The sequence below is a fragment of the Uranotaenia lowii genome, chromosome 1 (assembly GCF_029784155.1).
Source record: "Uranotaenia lowii strain MFRU-FL chromosome 1, ASM2978415v1, whole genome shotgun sequence".
Lineage (NCBI taxonomy): Eukaryota > Metazoa > Arthropoda > Insecta > Diptera > Culicidae > Uranotaenia > Uranotaenia lowii.
The window spans coordinates 112,655,654-112,672,846 of NC_073691.1; the positions used below are offsets into that span (position 1 = coordinate 112,655,654).

The 17,193-nt window shown below is 42.4% G+C and overlaps 2 protein-coding genes across 2 annotated transcripts in view; both read left to right on the forward strand.

Moving 5' to 3' along the window:
• The window catches only part of LOC129738838 (isocitrate dehydrogenase [NADP], mitochondrial-like), a 49,851-nt gene extending 47,937 nt beyond the window's left edge, over positions 1 to 1,914 (forward strand). The window contains exons 2-4 of the mRNA XM_055730143.1: positions 467 to 579; positions 644 to 1,479; positions 1,540 to 1,914. Coding sequence (XP_055586118.1) covers positions 467 to 579; positions 644 to 1,479; positions 1,540 to 1,825 — 1,235 coding nt within the window. The 3' untranslated portion in view covers positions 1,826 to 1,914. The remainder of the gene's footprint in view (positions 1 to 466; positions 580 to 643; positions 1,480 to 1,539) is intronic.
• A 3,628-nt stretch (positions 1,915 to 5,542) lies between these two features.
• On the forward strand, positions 5,543 to 11,863 carry LOC129737814 (uncharacterized). Its single transcript, XM_055728976.1, has one exon. The coding sequence runs from the start codon at positions 5,543 to 5,545 to the stop codon at positions 11,861 to 11,863; it is 6,321 nt and encodes a 2,106-aa protein (XP_055584951.1).
• Positions 11,864 to 17,193: the final 5,330 nt, after the last annotated feature.

Here is a 17,193-nt window from a genome sequence, read left to right on the forward strand (position 1 = left end):
GAAATGAGCAAAACCGGGCCGCGTATACTCACTTATTGGTGCGTTTGCTCTAATAATAGAAATAGAGCTATATGTTTTAGAAATTTCAATTGAATCTTGCTTGATGTTTACTGCTTACTGCTTTTTTGGAACCTCATGGGGGTAGTCCTACCAGGACCTGTTTCAAAAAAACCGTAGAAGATTATTACTCTAGTGTGTGTTGTGGTTACGTTGATTCTTCAATATTCATTGAACCGCTTCTTCAAGGTTTCCTTAAAATTATGTAGTACCAAAGAAGGCTAACGTTACTCAATAAAATTAGAATTACAATTCAATGTTAATTTTCATCTGTACTATTTTTTGAAATTTCTAGCTACGAATTTATTTATTCACAAAAAATCAAATACCTGTCGCTTATGATTTACTAACAATAATAATTCAAACAATCTGACTGATTTTTTTTTTTCGTTGGTTAATTTACTTGTAGGTTCAGATGCACGAATTCAGGCCTCGAAACCGGTCGTCGAAATGGACGGCGATGAAATGACCAGAATCATCTGGCATTTCATCAAGGAAAAATTGATCTTTCCATATGTCAAGGTAGGTCGATCGTGTTGTATCAGTTATGTTCCAATATATTCAACTGTTTTTTCGGTGAATGCAGGTCGAGTGTCTGTACTACGATTTGGGGTTGCCCTACCGAGATCAAACTGATGATCAGGTGACGATCGATGCGGCTCATGCCATCCTGAAGCATAATGTTGGCATTAAGTGTGCCACCATTACTCCCGACGAGCAGCGGGTCGAAGAATTCAAGCTGAAGAAAATGTGGCTCAGTCCGAATGGAACTATCCGTAATATTCTGGGAGGAACCGTGTTCCGTGAACCCATCTTGTGTAGCAACATTCCTAGACTGGTACCTGGCTGGACTAGGCCAATCATAATCGGTCGTCACGCTCACGGTGATCAGTACAAGGCCCAGGACTTTGTTGTGTCGAAACCAGGAACTGTGAAAATGGTTTATACTGCCAATGATGGAACCGTCCAGGAATTTGAGCTCTTCAACTACAAGGCAGGTGGCGTAGCCATGGGAATGTACAATACAGACGATTCCATCGCGGCGTTTGCTCACTCGTCCTTCCAAATTGCACTTGGCAAGAAGTGGCCACTTTATTTGTCTACCAAGAACACCATTCTGAAGAGATACGACGGTCGATTCAAAGACATCTTCCAGGAAATCTATGAGAAGCACTATAAGAAGCAGTTCGATGATGCTAAAATTTGGTATGAGCATCGATTAATCGATGACATGGTTGCGCAAGCCTTGAAATCTGATGGAGGTTTCGTTTGGTCCTGTAAAAATTATGACGGTGACGTCCAATCGGACATCGTCGCCCAGGGATATGGCTCCCTCGGTCTTATGACGTCTGTACTAGTATGTCCCGATGGAAAAACAATCGAGTCGGAAGCTGCCCACGGAACCGTTACTCGCCACTACAGGTAAATTTCCGGAAAGTGCAAACATTTTTTGTCGATCTGACTATGCCAAATTGTTTACAGGGAACATCAAAAGGGACGTCCAACCTCGACAAACCCGATCGCGTCGATCTTTGCTTGGACTCGAGGTCTGGAACACCGAGCTAAGTTAGACAACACCCCGGATCTGGGACGGTTTGCCACTGCCCTTGAGAAAGCCTGCGTTGATTGTGTCGAATCGGGTAAAATGACGAAGGATTTGGCCATTTGCATTCATGGCGGTAAAAACACCAAGGAAGGAATGTATTTGAACACCCAAGACTTCTTGGAAGCAATCGCCGAACAGTTGGAACGTTCGTGGAAAAAATAAACTTTCGAAGCTGGCATTGCTACTTACGGAATTTATGAAATTAATTGCATTTTAATATTAAGTAATAAAGAAGCATTTCTATGTTGTAAGCGTTGTAAAAGTCATAATTATATTAATTTTGGAATTATTTACGCGAATATAAGTTGAATATGTAGATCTCGCGTACATGTTCACAAAGCAATTCTGTATCAAAACTAATCTGAACTATTCAGAGAAAACAGCACCCAGAGTTTGAAATAACCGTCTAACTGTATTATTCTTAGCTCGGTGACTCAATTATCAAGATTAGGCAAGTTTTGTCGGAGAGGACCACGCAAACCGGGCTAGTGACTACTAGCACTTCTAGCCTTGTTCGAAACGTGTCACGTTGTATAGCGCCAGCTAACCAACAGCTATAGGGCCATTTTTTCATTGTTGGGTTCCTACCACATGCGACCAGATGTTAGACCTCTTGTGGTTTGTATGTATTGATTGTGTGTATGTATGATTTTTGTCAACACTTGTACTTACAGTTACAAAGCTCCATTTTCTACCGTGTTTTCATCGTGTTTTGTGCATTTTTATCGGTCCCGTCTTTGTTTCACGTATTGTTCTTCTCCTGGTGCTGCTGTGCGAAGTGACCGATCCGTCGTTCTCGAGTCGCAACCTCTGTAACTTTAAAACCTACCACCCCACCGCGTTACCGGCGTTGTTTAGCTCCATTTAGCTAAGTCTATTATGCAATGTATGGTATTTTCCTGTGGTTGTGCTGTCGCTTTTCTACTACTTTCTCCGAAATTAATCAATAAAAATTCGTTGGCCAGTTGTTTTTGTTCTTTGATGGGATTGTTTTTTATATTAACTACTGGTGTAGCTTTTAAACCTCTCACAAGTTTCCAGTTTTGTTTCATGTTAAGTGGATCTATTGAACCTGCTAGTTCTTGCAACTTCTCTCTTATATGTTTTAATTTAGCCTTTTGGAACTTGGCTGCGTTTTTCTTCCACTCAATTAAGTTTGTGCTGTTGCAACATTCGTGGTATTTCTTTAGTGCGCTTTGTTTTTCTGCATATAGAGTGGATAATTCAGCACTCCAGTAATATTTTGCAGTATAAGCACTTGTTTTTTTTTTTATTATTTTTTAATATCATTTTGGCTTTTCCTGAGAGTTCTTGAAGATTTTCAAATTCTCAATGTTGTATTTGGGCAATTTGTTCTCTAATCGATTTTCTGTCATAATAAGTTTTAATTTTTCTTTTAAAAAATATTCTGCCGATAATTTTATCATATTATCAAAAGTATTTTTCAGAATCATTGAAAGTGTGAGCATAACATCAGAAAGTAGGTATCATCATGATTAACGAAACCGTTACTATTAGTTTGTGTATTAAATAACCCTTTATTGTCCCTTTAGGTATTCATCGTTTTGTCATCTTATTACGTCGGAAGTTTTTTATTTCATATCGATTGATAACTGTGTTCATGTTTTTTTTTTTTATTAAGAGAGATAGTCAACATACATACAGCCTAATTCCATATACTTGTCACCCAACTGCCTTAAAATTTCAACTATTTCAACTATCAATTCAAGTCCACACTTTGCTTTTCTAGAGGCAGAGGCAAATTTAGTTTGTTTTACATACAATATTTTATGAACATCGATAAAGATCTTCATTTTGCAAACAAACTGGGACGCCAATTTGATTCCCCCCGATGTGAGTTCGAGCCGCTCATGGTTTTGTATGGCTTTTTGTTAGATTTTTTTTTTAAACTTTGCATGATAAAATATGGGGATTTATTCAATTTCCAGCGATCGACTTGGACATCGCCTGAAATATTCACCTCAGCACCGGATTCTTTTATTTTCAGATATTCATGGAATTTACAGTTTCAGTTATACTTAAAAGTTGTGCAGATTCTCTTTCCTCGAATCTCACTGTTTACTATTTATTTATACCGCAATTAACGTCTAAATTCCATGTAATTTAATTATTTATTTCCTACAGCATGTACATCGCCAACATAATGTAAACATTTATTATAACAATTTTTTAATTCATTCATTTTAACAGTACAATTTACTTGAATTATTATTAGTAGGACGTTAATACTTCAAAAATTGTTTATTTTAGATCAGGTAAGGTAAAGTAAGGTAAGCTTAGTGTGTCTTGAGGTAAGTTGGGTATAAAGGTGAGGTTATTCTGTTTTATAACTATTTCATTTATTGATTATATGATATAAGAACATTCAATCAGTTGCCAGCTGGGCAGGTATCTACACGCATGCGGAATACCTGTCGAAGATTCATAGCACTGAAAATGTTATGAATTTTATACGGTTGCGAAACTGTTTGCTCGTTCTACAAATAAGACATACACATACACGAAATTCATTCATTACATGACAGTTCACACGAAGCCATGGTGTCGGGTATGTGCTAATTTGCATTGAAGATTGGCCGAACTTATAATCTAAAGAATGCAATTTAGCGCATACGTTGGCGAAACTGCGGTGAATCCGTGCACCCATGGTGGATTATCTACATACATACATACATAATAAGTTTTAATTTTTCTTCTCCATTGGAGTTCAAGTGATATAACTACAAAAATATGTCCGCTTCCTCCGAAGGATTTTGGTTGAGTTGACCATTTTGTGAGGTTGTACAAGTTTGCTGAACATAAAGAAAGATCAATTGCACTAAAATTTTGATTGATTATTCCAGGGTTATAAGTTTTATCACCTGTGTTAAGCAACACGAGGTTTGAGTCAACGATAGCTTCATGTACGACTCTACCTTTTCCTTGGGTTGTTTCACATCCCCTTATCTCATGGTGACTATTAAAGTCTCCACCTATGACAACTTTACTGTAATTCAAGGTTCTTAGATACACTAGGTTCTCCGACTTTCACAGTAAGTTTGCGAGGAGTGAGCGGGGCTCTCAATGAGTTTGTTTACTTTTTGCTCAGCTTTTCTGTGGTTTGTTGGTAAACAAACTTCATGAGTTCCGCATAGTTGCATAGCCTACATAGCCAAAATGGCTGAATCGGGAATTCGTTATTCGGGAACACCTCCTGAATATATAAATACCCACCTTGCTGTAATTGTTGTGTTGTTGCGACTTCGACAGCCCACAGTGGCTGACTACACGGCACCCGCTGTCAGAACGATAACAGATGAGTATAAATAAATAAGTGGCAAACGAGATAAAGAAGACTGAAATTGAAATTTGATTCGTCATCCTAACAGTTGAAGTTGAGTTGCGTTCGATTCTAAACTTGGTGTTTTTTAGTTTAAATTAAAATCAACCCGACGTTCAATTCAGCATCATTCACTAAATCGTAGGTATTATCAGAATACTCAAAAGGTACACATAACAGAAACAGGTGTGCAACTATTTTTAGGCCGTTCCTACAGTTGGACAATAGGTCGTGACATTGAGGATTTCGCTAGCCGTGACTATAGTTAGTTGTGAGTATTTATAAATCAGTTTCCCACAAAAAGCAGTTAATTAAAACTGTATTTAGTTCGAGCAGGCAGTTGCGAGTTGCGAGGACTCGAGATCTTTTGGAACGCTGCAAGATAGTAGGACACTCAATGTAAGCCTTAGTTTATAGTTTATTTTCCGTTAATTAAAAAGAAATTACTTTAGCTTTTAGCTACATCCTGTAAAAAACTGGTTTTGCTGAAAAGAGTCCGAATACGTTCCAACAAACTAAAAGATTGACTCCATCGAGCCATGACTTCCAGCTGCGGAGCCGCTTGCAACAAGCCAGATGATAGTCACATGGTTCAATGCGACGTTTGCGACCTGTGGTGGCATTATGCGTGCGTCGGAGTTGGTGACAGCATCGCAGACAAGGATTTCGTCTGCCCCAAGTGCATCAAATCGAAGGAAGCGCCGGTACCACCGATTGAGGATAACATTTCCATTTCGACGGTGGATTCGTGCAAGCGAAGAGCGCAACTTAAACTCCAAAAGTTGGAGCAAATGAAAGCTCTTCAAGAACGCGAGCTCGAACAGGAGCAGCGCGATCAGGAAAGGCTACTCGAGATGCAGAAACTCGAGAAGGCGGCGGAAATCAATAGAAAGAAGCTGGCTTTGGAAAAAATATACCTGGATGAGAAGTTTAAAACGTTGGAGGAAGAAGCTGGCGACGAGGACGACCGACAAAGCAGAAGATCAAATAAAAGTCTCAACAGTAGAACGCTTCGATGGAAAATGGACCGACTTCTGGGAAAAACTACGGACACAACGACCGTGTTTATTGCCCCGGAAACAGCGTCTACCCCGGTGTCTGCAGCAACGACTGATACAAGATCTGGCGTCGTCGGATATAATCCCAGTGATCTAGTTTCCGCTATTCCGAAACTTAGTATAGAGCCTTCTACAAGCTCCACCCCCACCACTTTCCCTGCACATACAGGTACGTCACATATTTCTTTACCTGACCGACAGGTGATAGTCCCTCGCGGTTTGCAAACTACTGTTGAAGCGAATCGAAATACGGCAAATACTCTTGTTTTGGATACTATTAGTAAACCTTTGGTATCCACGGGCGCGATTCCGGAAATAACAGAACGTTTTCCACCATCTTTGAGCAAATTTCCGGAAGTAGGACCGATGCACAACTCGATTCATAATAGTTTACCGGGTGAGGGAAGTTATTCGACCACACAGACAACAGTTCCAAATTCGGGCTTTGCGATTGGCACTTCTTTCTGTTCAGTGCCTCAACCGTCCTCGATTCCGCTCTCAAGCTATGGGCAATTGCCCAGTAGAATGTTGCCCTTTATCGTCAATCAGCAAATGCAAGCTCGGGAGCCAACTACGTTTTCTGAACCAGTCAACCAGTTTAATTCGGTTTATCATAATTCTGTATCAAATCCCGTCACTGGTGCTGTGGTGTCAGGACAACCGAGTGAGCAGTGCGTGAATTCTCAGCGTGGTACCTATCCTACCCCGTCATTCCCCCTACTGCCCGTGAATCACTCTTCACCCTGGAATGTGAACCATCACAGTGCGTACAGTGCAAACCCGGAGTGCGTGAACCGAAATGAAACAGTGTCGACTACCAATTTGCAGCAGCAGTTCAGGGGCCTATCGTCGGAACAAATCGCAGCCCGGCAACTCATGGGAAAGGATTTACCGACATTTTCCGGCAACCCTGAAGACTGGCCGTTATTTTTCGGGATCTATAATAACACCTCACATGCTTGCGGTTATTCGGACGTCGAAAATTTAACCCGACTGCAACGAAGTCTACGTGGGGAGGCGTTGGATGCGGTGCGAAGCAAGCTGCTGATACCGTCTGCCGTACCGTTAATCATCGAGACGCTGAAGCAGATGTACGGAAGGCCGGAAATCATGATTTTTTCGTTGCTGAGGAAGGTGAAGGATACTCCCGCTCCAAAGCCGGACAAATTGGAAACGCTGATAACGTTCGGCACAGTAGTTGGAAATCTTTGCGATCATCTGGAAGCTGGACAACAAGAAGCGCACCTGAATAATCCGACGTTGCTGTTCGAGCTAATTGCCAAATTGCCCACCCAGATGCAAATGGATTGGTCCATGTTCAAGGATCAGTTCGTGGAGGTCAACCTGCGAACCTTTGCCCGGTTCATGTCGGTGCTAGTAAAAGCTGCTTCAGACGTCACCTTGCCCGCGCGTGTCAAGCCCGATCAGAGAGGCGCTAAAGCTGGAAGGAGCTGTGAGCGGAATTTCGTTCATGCTCATTCCGAAGTGCGACCATATTCGGAAGAGGCGCCAGTACCGCAACGAGATCGCAATTCGGAAGCCGTAGATAGCAGAAACTGCAAGGTTTGTAAACAAGCCGATCACAGGGTTCGAGATTGCGAAGTTTTCAAGCGCAAGGACTTGGAGGAGCGATGGAGGATCGTAAAAGAGTTGCCGCTATGTAGAACCTGCCTCTTTCAACACGGTCGGCGTCCCTGCAAGGAGAAGAAAGCGTGCGGTGTGCAGGGTTGCGATTACAAACATCATCCACTACTGCATAACCCAAAGAAAAATCAGCCGAATGTACCTGCTAGTGTGAACAGCCACCGAAACGAAAATCCGAAAGCTTTGTTCCGGATTCTGCCAGTAACCCTGCACAGCCGCGGACGCTCGATCGACGTATATGCTTTCCTGGACGATGGGTCGTCTATCACGTTGATGGAGAATGGCATAGCGGAACAACTGGGACTCGAAGGAAAAAGCGACGTTTTGTGTATGTCTTGGACAGCGGACGTCACCCGAGAGGAGCCCAATTCGAAATGGGTATCGCTGGATGTTTCGGGACAAGGCAGCTCCAGGTGTTTCCCCCTAACGAATATCCGGACGGTGGAGAAACTTTCTTTGCCGGTCCAATCACTCGAATATCGTCGATTGTCGTCCCGTTTTCCTCATTTGGCTGGTCTACCGATATGCGACTACGAAGATGCTGTTCCCCGAATTCTCATTGGAAACGACAATGCTCATTTGTCGGTATCCCTTCGGAAGCGCGAAGGCGAGCCTCATTCTCCGATTGCAACGAAATCCCGCCTTGGATGGTCCATCCATGGATCTTGGTCGAAGCCTGGAGAAACTCTCGTCAACTACAGTTTCCATATTTGTGAATGTTCTTCCCAGTTGAGTAGCCTGCACGAGATAGTGAAGCAATCGTTTGCCGTGGACAACTTAGGAATCGCCGTGTGCCCGAGTCCAGAATCCGACGAAGACAGAAGAGCGCGCCGAATCCTGATAGAGACCACCAAGCGAGTAGCTGGACGTTACGAGACAGGCCTTCTATGGAAACACGATTACTTTGAATTCCCGGATAACTTTGCGATGGCGGTGAAACGTTTGTCTTGCTTAGAGCGACGCATGGCAGCAGATTCCATAATCGGCGAGAGTGTCAGGAAGCAGATTGCGGAATACCAGGAAAAAGGGTACCTGATCAGAGCGACGAAGGCGGAGATTGAAGCGGCGGATCCTCGGCGGACGTGGTATTTGCCACTGGGCGTTGTCGTCAATCCCAAAAAGCCCGGTAAGGTGAGAATCTTCTGCGACGCGGCAGCCAAGGTAGACGGCATTTGTTTGAACACCATGCTGATGAAAGGTCCGGATCTGTTGGTGTCGCTGCCGAAGGTGTTGTACGGGTTCCGAGAAAAGCGGATCGCGGTGTGTGCCGATATCCGCGAGATGTTTCATCGAGTGCTGATTCGCGACGAAGACATCCACGCGCAAAGGATTCTCTGGAGATCGCATACCGAACAGGAGCCTGAGATATTGTTGATGAAAGTGGCCACCTTTGGTGCTTCTTGCTCTCCGTGTTCCGCACAGTACGTCAAAAACGCGAACGCCCGAGAGCATGAAGAAAGATTCCCACGAGCAGCAGAATCGATCATTCATCACCATTACATGGACGACTACCTCCAGAGCTTTGATAGTCCAGAAGAAGCGGCGGAGACTGCTTTACAAGTCCGATTCGTGCATTCCCAAGCAGGGTTCGAAATTCATTCTTGGTCTTCGAACAACGATGAAGTTTTGCGAGCTGTTGGAGAATCCGACCCTTCCTCTGTGAAGTTTTTCGATACTACTGAGTCCGTTTCTACTGAAAGAATCTTGGGCATGTTTTGGGTCCGGGCGGAAGATGCATTCACATTCTCTTCCAGCCTCGGGCGTGTACCAGTGTGGCCCACAAAACGAGAGGTTTTGCGCATAGTCATGAGCATCTACGATCCCCTAGGTCTCCTGTCCCACTTTACCATCCATGGAAAGATCCTTATCCAGGACATTTGGAGAAGCGGAAAGTCGTGGGATGAGCTAATTCCGGAGGATATCCACAAGCGTTGGGAGAAATGGATTGAGTTATTCCCGCGACTGAACGAGATTCGCATACCCCGTGCATACTTCCCCAGTTGGACTTCCCGCGATCTTGGAATGTTGCAATTACATGCGTTTGTAGACGCCAGCGAATCCGCTTACGCATGCGCCGTATACTTGCGGGCAGAAGTAGATGGGATAGTCGAGTGTGCGCTTATATCGGCGAAAGCGAAAGTGACACCGTTGAAAACACTGACGATACCACGGGCGGAGCTGATGGCAGCACTCATAGGAAGTCGCTTAATCGACAACATCGTCAACGACCACTCTTTGAAAATCACCCGACGAGTAATTTGGACCGATTCGCGCACCGTTCTGGCGTGGATTACTTCTGATCTTAGGCGTTACAATCAGTTCGTATCGTGTCGCATAGGGGAAATCATCGAGAAAACGAACCCGTCGGAATGGAGATGGATTCCCAGCAAGCTGAACGTGGCGGACGATGCAACGAAGTGGGGCGCGGGACCGGATTTGGCAGCAGCTAGCAGATGGTGGACGGGACCGGATTTTCTCTATGAGAACGAAGAGAATTGGCCGGCTCAGAAAACGAAATGTCAAGAACCGATGGAGGAGCTTCGCGTATCGAAGAGAGAAGTAGTGGCAGTGCATCGTGAAGTTGACAGCTGGATCTGGCGAATCGATTGGGCGAATTTCTCTAGGTGGAGCAGGCTGGTTCACACATTCGCCTATGTATACCGCTACGTGGGGAATCTTGGCAGAGAAGCTAGAGGTCTCGACCTTCTGATCGATACTCTTGAACAACATGAATTGGTTGCGGCTGAGAGGTTGATTTATCGGACAGCGCAGAGGGAGGAGTATCCTGAAGAAATGGCCATATTGGAGTCGAATCGAGCTGGAAAGAAGAATCTGAATCGCAGCAGTAAATTGGTAAAGCTTTCACCTTTCGTCGATGAGCACGGGGTCATCAGGATGGAGTCGAGGATCAGCGCAGCAGCTTTCGTGTCATATGACGCTCGGAACCCTATCATTCTTCCCCCCAAACATCGACTGACGGAACTCCTGGTACAGTGGTACCACGAGAAATATTTACATCGTAATTTTAGCACTGTGGTCAACGAGCTGCGACAGAAATATCACGTATCGCAACTGAAATCGGTCGTACGTCGGATAGCGAAGGAATGCGCACATTGTAGAGTCTACAATGCCAAACCAGTCGTCCCTCGGATGAGTCCTCTTCCTGCGGCGAGACTCAAATCATTTTGTCGCCCGTTTTCCTACGTCGGACTCGATTATTTCGGGCCAATGCTTATTCGAGTGGGTCGCAGCACCGTGAAGAGATGGGTGGCGCTTTTTACATGTTTGACTGTGCGGGCGGTTCATCTGGAGGTAGTACACTCGCTTACAACGGTTTCCTGCCAGATGGCAGTGCGGCGTTTCATCGGTCGACGAGGATCTCCGATCGAAATATACTCGGACAACGGGACGAACTTCTGGGGCGCTCGGAACGAACTAGTTCGAGAAATCGAGGACATCAACCGAAAACTGGGGACAATCTTCACGAACTCCGCTACGCAGTGGAAGTTCAATCCACCTTCGGCACCCCACATGGGCGGAGCCTGGGAGCGACTAGTTAGGTCAGTAAAGACAGCGTTCTACGCCATGTCCACTTCGAAGAACCCGAACGAGGAGACATTTGGAACGCTGATGGTCGAAGCGGAATCGGTGGTTAACTCCAGACCCTTAACCTTTGTTTCGTTGGAGTCGGAGGATCAAGAAGCGCTGACACCGAACCATTTCATTCTTCTGAGCTCCAGTGGAGTGGTGCAGCCGCAGACAGAAGCAGTGGACCCCAGACTCGCTACGCGCGATGACTATAAACACACTCGTCATCTCACTGACATCTTTTGGCATCGTTGGATCAAAGAATACCTGCCGGTCATTGCTCAACGTACGAAGTGGTTCGAAGAATCAAGATCGCTACAACCCGGAGACTTGGTGGTAATCGTCGATGAGTCGGTTCGGAACGGATGGTTACGAGGCCGAATCATGAAGACGATCGAGGGTGCTGATGGACGCGTTCGCCGAGCAGTGGTGCAAACGTCATCGGGTCCGATAACAAGGCCTGCGTCGAAGATTGCGCTACTGAATGTGGTTGGTTGTAAGGCTCCGGAAGCAGACTCGCCTTACGGAAGGGGGGATGTTGTTGCGACTTCGACAGCCCACAGTGGCTGACTACACGGCACCCGCTGTCAGAACGATAACAGATGAGTATAAATAAATAAGTGGCAAACGAGATAAAGAAGACTGAAATTGAAATTTGATTCGTCATCCTAACAGTTGAAGTTGAGTTGCGTTCGATTCTAAACTTGGTGTTTTTTAGTTTAAATTAAAATCAACCCGACGTTCAATTCAGCATCATTCACTAAATCGTAGGTATTATCAGAATACTCAAAAGGTACACATAACAGAAACAGGTGTGCAACTATTTTTAGGCCGTTCCTACAGTTGGACAATAGGTCGTGACATTGAGGATTTCGCTAGCCGTGACTATAGTTAGTTGTGAGTATTTATAAATCAGTTTCCCACAAAAAGCAGTTAATTAAAACTGTATTTAGTTCGAGCAGGCAGTTGCGAGTTGCGAGGACTCGAGATCTTTTGGAACGCTGCAAGATAGTAGGACACTCAATGTAAGCCTTAGTTTATAGTTTATTTTCCGTTAATTAAAAAGAAATTACTTTAGCTTTTAGCTACATCCTGTAAAAAACTGGTTTTGCTGAAAAGAGTCCGAATACGTTCCAACATGTTGAGTTCTTGTACACGCTCATTTTCTTATAACCATTTATGGTTCTTAAATAACCATTTTATGATGTTTACTTGAAAATCGCCAATATGGTTATTTTTCAATAATTTTTCTAGAAAGAATTTTAACCATTTTGGTAGTTTTCGAGTATAAACCATAAAATGGTTGAATAATTTGATATCGCCATTTTGAAAGCGATTTAAACTGCAGCCGGACGCCCAAGCAAATTTTTTCTTCCGCGGAACAGCATCCAGTTTCCTGAAAAATAGGTTCTGGAAATCGTGCAAACTTTGGATTTGTAGAAGATGGAGAAAGGTGAGTGATTTATTCCAATTATTTGTCGATCCCAACATCATGAACAAAGTAAAATTTCAGAGTTCCGATTGGATGATGCCGGTTCAATTCCGTTTGATAAACCAACAACATTCAATAGGACGAGGACTCACCCACCGGTCCATCGTTACCAGCCACTGCTAATGTAATACAAAAGGAATTGTTTTTTACACCGCCCGGAAGGAGCTGGAGCACCACCCGGAGGGAGGACAGAATGTTCGAAAAACATCAAAGATTATTCGCCAGACCCGCCTCCTCCACCCTCACCCCGTTAAGGATAGCAAACTAGGGATAATGGTATTGGCCATCCCGCAAGAGCTCGTTTTTTTATCAGGTTTCGGTAGCGCTCGTGGGGGAATTTTACTCCTGCTACCAGATTATTCGGCTGCTGTTGGCGTCCCAAGCAACCAAAAGTCGCGTTTTTACTTAACTCCGAACTCCGAAGTTCACATTTGGCTGAAAAAATGTATTACGGGAACTTCAGGTGACTCTTGTCGCGTAAAAGTTACTCAGGAACTTCCATCGCCCTTTGAAAGGTTAAACTATCGATAACGGAACTTCTAAGCGCTTTTAATGGAACTTCTTTCAAGAAGGTCGATAACGTTCGCGTAACATTCTAAAGCGCACCATTAAGATACTTGAAGGTGTTTCAAAGAACCTATATGGGAATTCTAAGCGACATGTCAAAAATGTTTTTCAAGAAGGTCGATAACGTTCGCTTAACATTCTAAAGCGCACCATTAAGGTACTTGAAGGTGTTTTAAAGAACCTATATGGGAATTCTAAGCGACATGTCAAAAATGTCTGTCAATTTCTTGTCATGGTATTTGTTTTGTTTATATCTGTACTGATATTTACAAATGGAATTCAAGATTTTATCGAATTTTTCTTATAAATGTTAAATAAGATATTCGAATAAATTTTTGATGATGCGAATTTGTGTTATGATTCATATTGTGTACTGAAAGTCCTTTGAACGAAATAAGGTACCTTCTATTGACCAACCCACTCAATCATCTCAAATGACATTAAGTTTAAATACTTATTATTACAGTGGCAATTAGCTATTGCTGGATTGGTCGAGAGGCTGGTGAGTTTCATTACAACCTAGAGAGCAGCGGTTCAATTCTCTAGGCTACACGCCAGCTCCAGCTTTTGTAATCAAAACAATATAATTAAAATCAATGAGATAAAATATGATAGACCGGCAACCTAGCAATCTGACATGTGGTTGTCAGAGCAATCTGTGAGTCGGATTTTTTTTTTCGGCGCGTAGAAGTTGCTTGACATTCTCTTAGAAGCTGAATAGCGTTCTCTACAGCCACCTAAACGAACTTGAAAGTAGCTTTAAGAACTTAAATTTTGGGCTGATTAGCATTCTCTTCAGACACAAACGAGAGCTGATTAAGCTTCTATGGAACCTTTTTAAGGGAATTCTGGTTGCTTGGGGTTTGCTTGAAGCTAGGTGGCAGTCATAATATACAAAAAGGCTCAAATTACTATAATGAGGTATAGTTTATAAGTATTAAGTACAAAAACAATAAAATTAATGTTCTGATAACTCTTATTGTTTCAATTCCTTCAACAATTGCAATCAAATCGCACAAAACAGCCCTTGCGGTTGAAAAATAACCACTTTTGAATTTCTACGGTAATCTTCCATGCGGTTAAAAAACAACCATATTTCTACTTCTCCCCGAAAAGTCATTTTATGGGTTCTCATGAAGAACTCATAAAATGGCATTTCCCGGGAAAAGGTCAAAAATGGTTATTTTTGAATAATAAATGGTTTAATAGTTTCTAGCGTGTAGGAGAATTCTAGCGTAACATTTCAAAAGGGTGAAACTGCCAAATGTAAACAAATCGAGTTAACGGTCATTCCGGATGCACCCGGTTGCACTTTACCTATCAAACGCGGTTTCATCTTAAAATAACTTAAAACTTTAAAAAAAATTGATAAAATTCTATTGGGCGAAACTTCCAGTTGATGCATTTTCGTTGGAACGTGAAGTTACGCCTATTCAAAATGGAGTGAATTTTTCTATTCGTGTAGAGCCAAAAGGCGTAACTGAGTTGAGCGTATGTGACAAAACGGCCTAATTAGTTTTTGCGTGTGGGATGAATGGGCGTAACCCAACAAACATTTTTCGCTGAACCACCGCTGAAACACTATTTCGTTATAATTTTAAATCAGCTATCTTGCTGAAAGAAGGCAACCAAAATTCAGGGAGAAGCTGCTGTTCAGCTCTTAAACATCGACATTTGGAGAAATTAATCAGCGAAGTTGCCATGAAACGTCAATTGACGGATCACCAAAAAAAAAAAAACAAAAATAATGATGACCGATGTACGCCCGATGTTTGCCAGCTATTTTTCCCCTCTCTTGTTGTTTTTGCTTCATTGAAACTTGTCTCGAACTCTAAACCTTCGACTTGTTGGTCTCATGCCGCAGAACGCAGAACCAACTATGGATTCTGTGGAGCATAAGAAAAGTGTCGTTCTTAAGCGACCGAAATATCTCCCAACCAAGGTCAATTTCATATGAAGAAATTGAAATTGAGATGCTTCGTAAATAAAAAGAAACTTTCCCGACTAAGGTCATTCTATCAAGCAAAATGAGAAACTACGAATAATAAGACGATTAAAAAATTCTTATTTCGATCCATTCGCTATCATGCATTGGTTGATCCATGACAACAACAGAAATTTTGATATATAGCTGAAAGTCGCTGTCGAAGTTACCCTTGTACAGCTGACGCCTGTCAAATTTGAATGGTGTCAAAAATGGTTGGACAAAGGCTGAACGAGTTATTCTTCAACCAATTTTCCCCTACTTTCTATTGGCTGAAATAAAACTTCCTTACATGCTGAAACAGCGCTGAAGTATTTCGTTCTTCAGCCAGAAAGCTGAAACAGCAATCAGCACCTTAACACAGCATACGATCAGAGAATTGGCGTTTTTAATCAGCAAAAATGTTTGTTGGGAACTTCAAAACCAAAACAAAAACGGCCGATCAATTGGGCGAAACTTGCAGGTGTAACTGAAATCGAAAACAATAATAGGGCGAAACTCGAAAATCTCTGAAATTACGCGAAAAAAGTTAAAGTTCTTGATAACCATCGAACAATAAGTGAATATAATGCACATTTTTCGATTTTGTTGAACAAAAACTGGTCGATTTTATAAATAGGATTTGAATAGGTGTTCCGAATTTTCAAACGCGTTTTTCTCGTTTCGAGCTAACTGCTAGTTTCGCCCTTTTTAAATGTTACGCTAGAATTGTCATGCAAGTTTTACACCCAAAATAATCTTCACGTAGCGGTTACGTGAAAATCTACATAATTTTTATCCAATTGATTTTCACGTAGATGCTACAAAAAAAAATTTGTAAACGTGTCCCTACACACAAAATTTTCGAGGCCGGAAATTAGCAAAATTTTGCTCAAATTTGACCAGCTAGAAACTTAGCAATCAATTTAGCAAATTTTTCGAACTAAAATTTTAGCAAACGAGAGACAAATTTAGCCGCTGCAATTTTTGCTCACTTTTTTAGCAAAAACCGGTAGAAAAGAGTCCCGGATTTAAAATTTCTAAATTTATTGTTTTTCTTTGCAAATTCGAAGGGAATGTTCGATCATTGAATAGAATACACGAATAACTTCATTTTTAATTTATTTTCACTATTTTTTTCGGAACTTCATTTACCACTTTTCGTTAAATTGAAAGTAGTTAGTTCCGATCCTGGGAACGCACCTTCCGCCGAGCGGAATGCCAAGGATCGACCCTAATCAACGGATCCACCTGGGTTGTGCCGAATGCAGCGCGTTGACATGCAAGTTGTGGTCCCTCTATATTTCCAGACTGATGCACAAAAATTGTTGTTTGCCGACAGCTGCAACCTGGTAGGAAAAACAAACAATTTGGAATTTAAAAATCGGAAAATTTGTTCACTTCAAGATCGGCCCCTACCTGTACGCATCCGGTGTCTATTTGGCAAACATTTTGTCGTTGAACTAGCCAACAAACGAACCGCAAGCGTCAAATTATCGGAACCACAATGGATCACTTCGGTCTGTTGTTTTTCTCCCAACTGGCGGCGGCTGCTTTCTATAAACAAAGCGGCTAGAAAACCTTACTTTTACTCAAATCAAGCAAGATTAACATTCTTATTACTAAAATTAAGTAAATTTAGATTTTTGCTAACTCAATAGTAAAAAAAATATTTTTGCTAACGGAAAGTAACAGCGAGTTTTTGCTAAGTGGAGCCCCGAAAGTTTTGTGTGTACACACAAAACTTTCGAGGCTCCACTTAGCAAAAATGAGCTGTTACTTTCCGTTAGCAAAAAATTTGGTTTACTATTGAGTTAGCACTTTCCCAAATTGTCATGACTTTTGCTCAATTTGATTAAAAAACACCCATTTGCTACC

Excerpts from the sequence above, each read along its gene's own strand:
- LOC129737814 (XM_055728976.1), top strand. The coding sequence starts at position 5,543 with ATGACTTCCAGCTGCGGAGCCGCTTGCAACAAGCCAGATGATAGTCAC.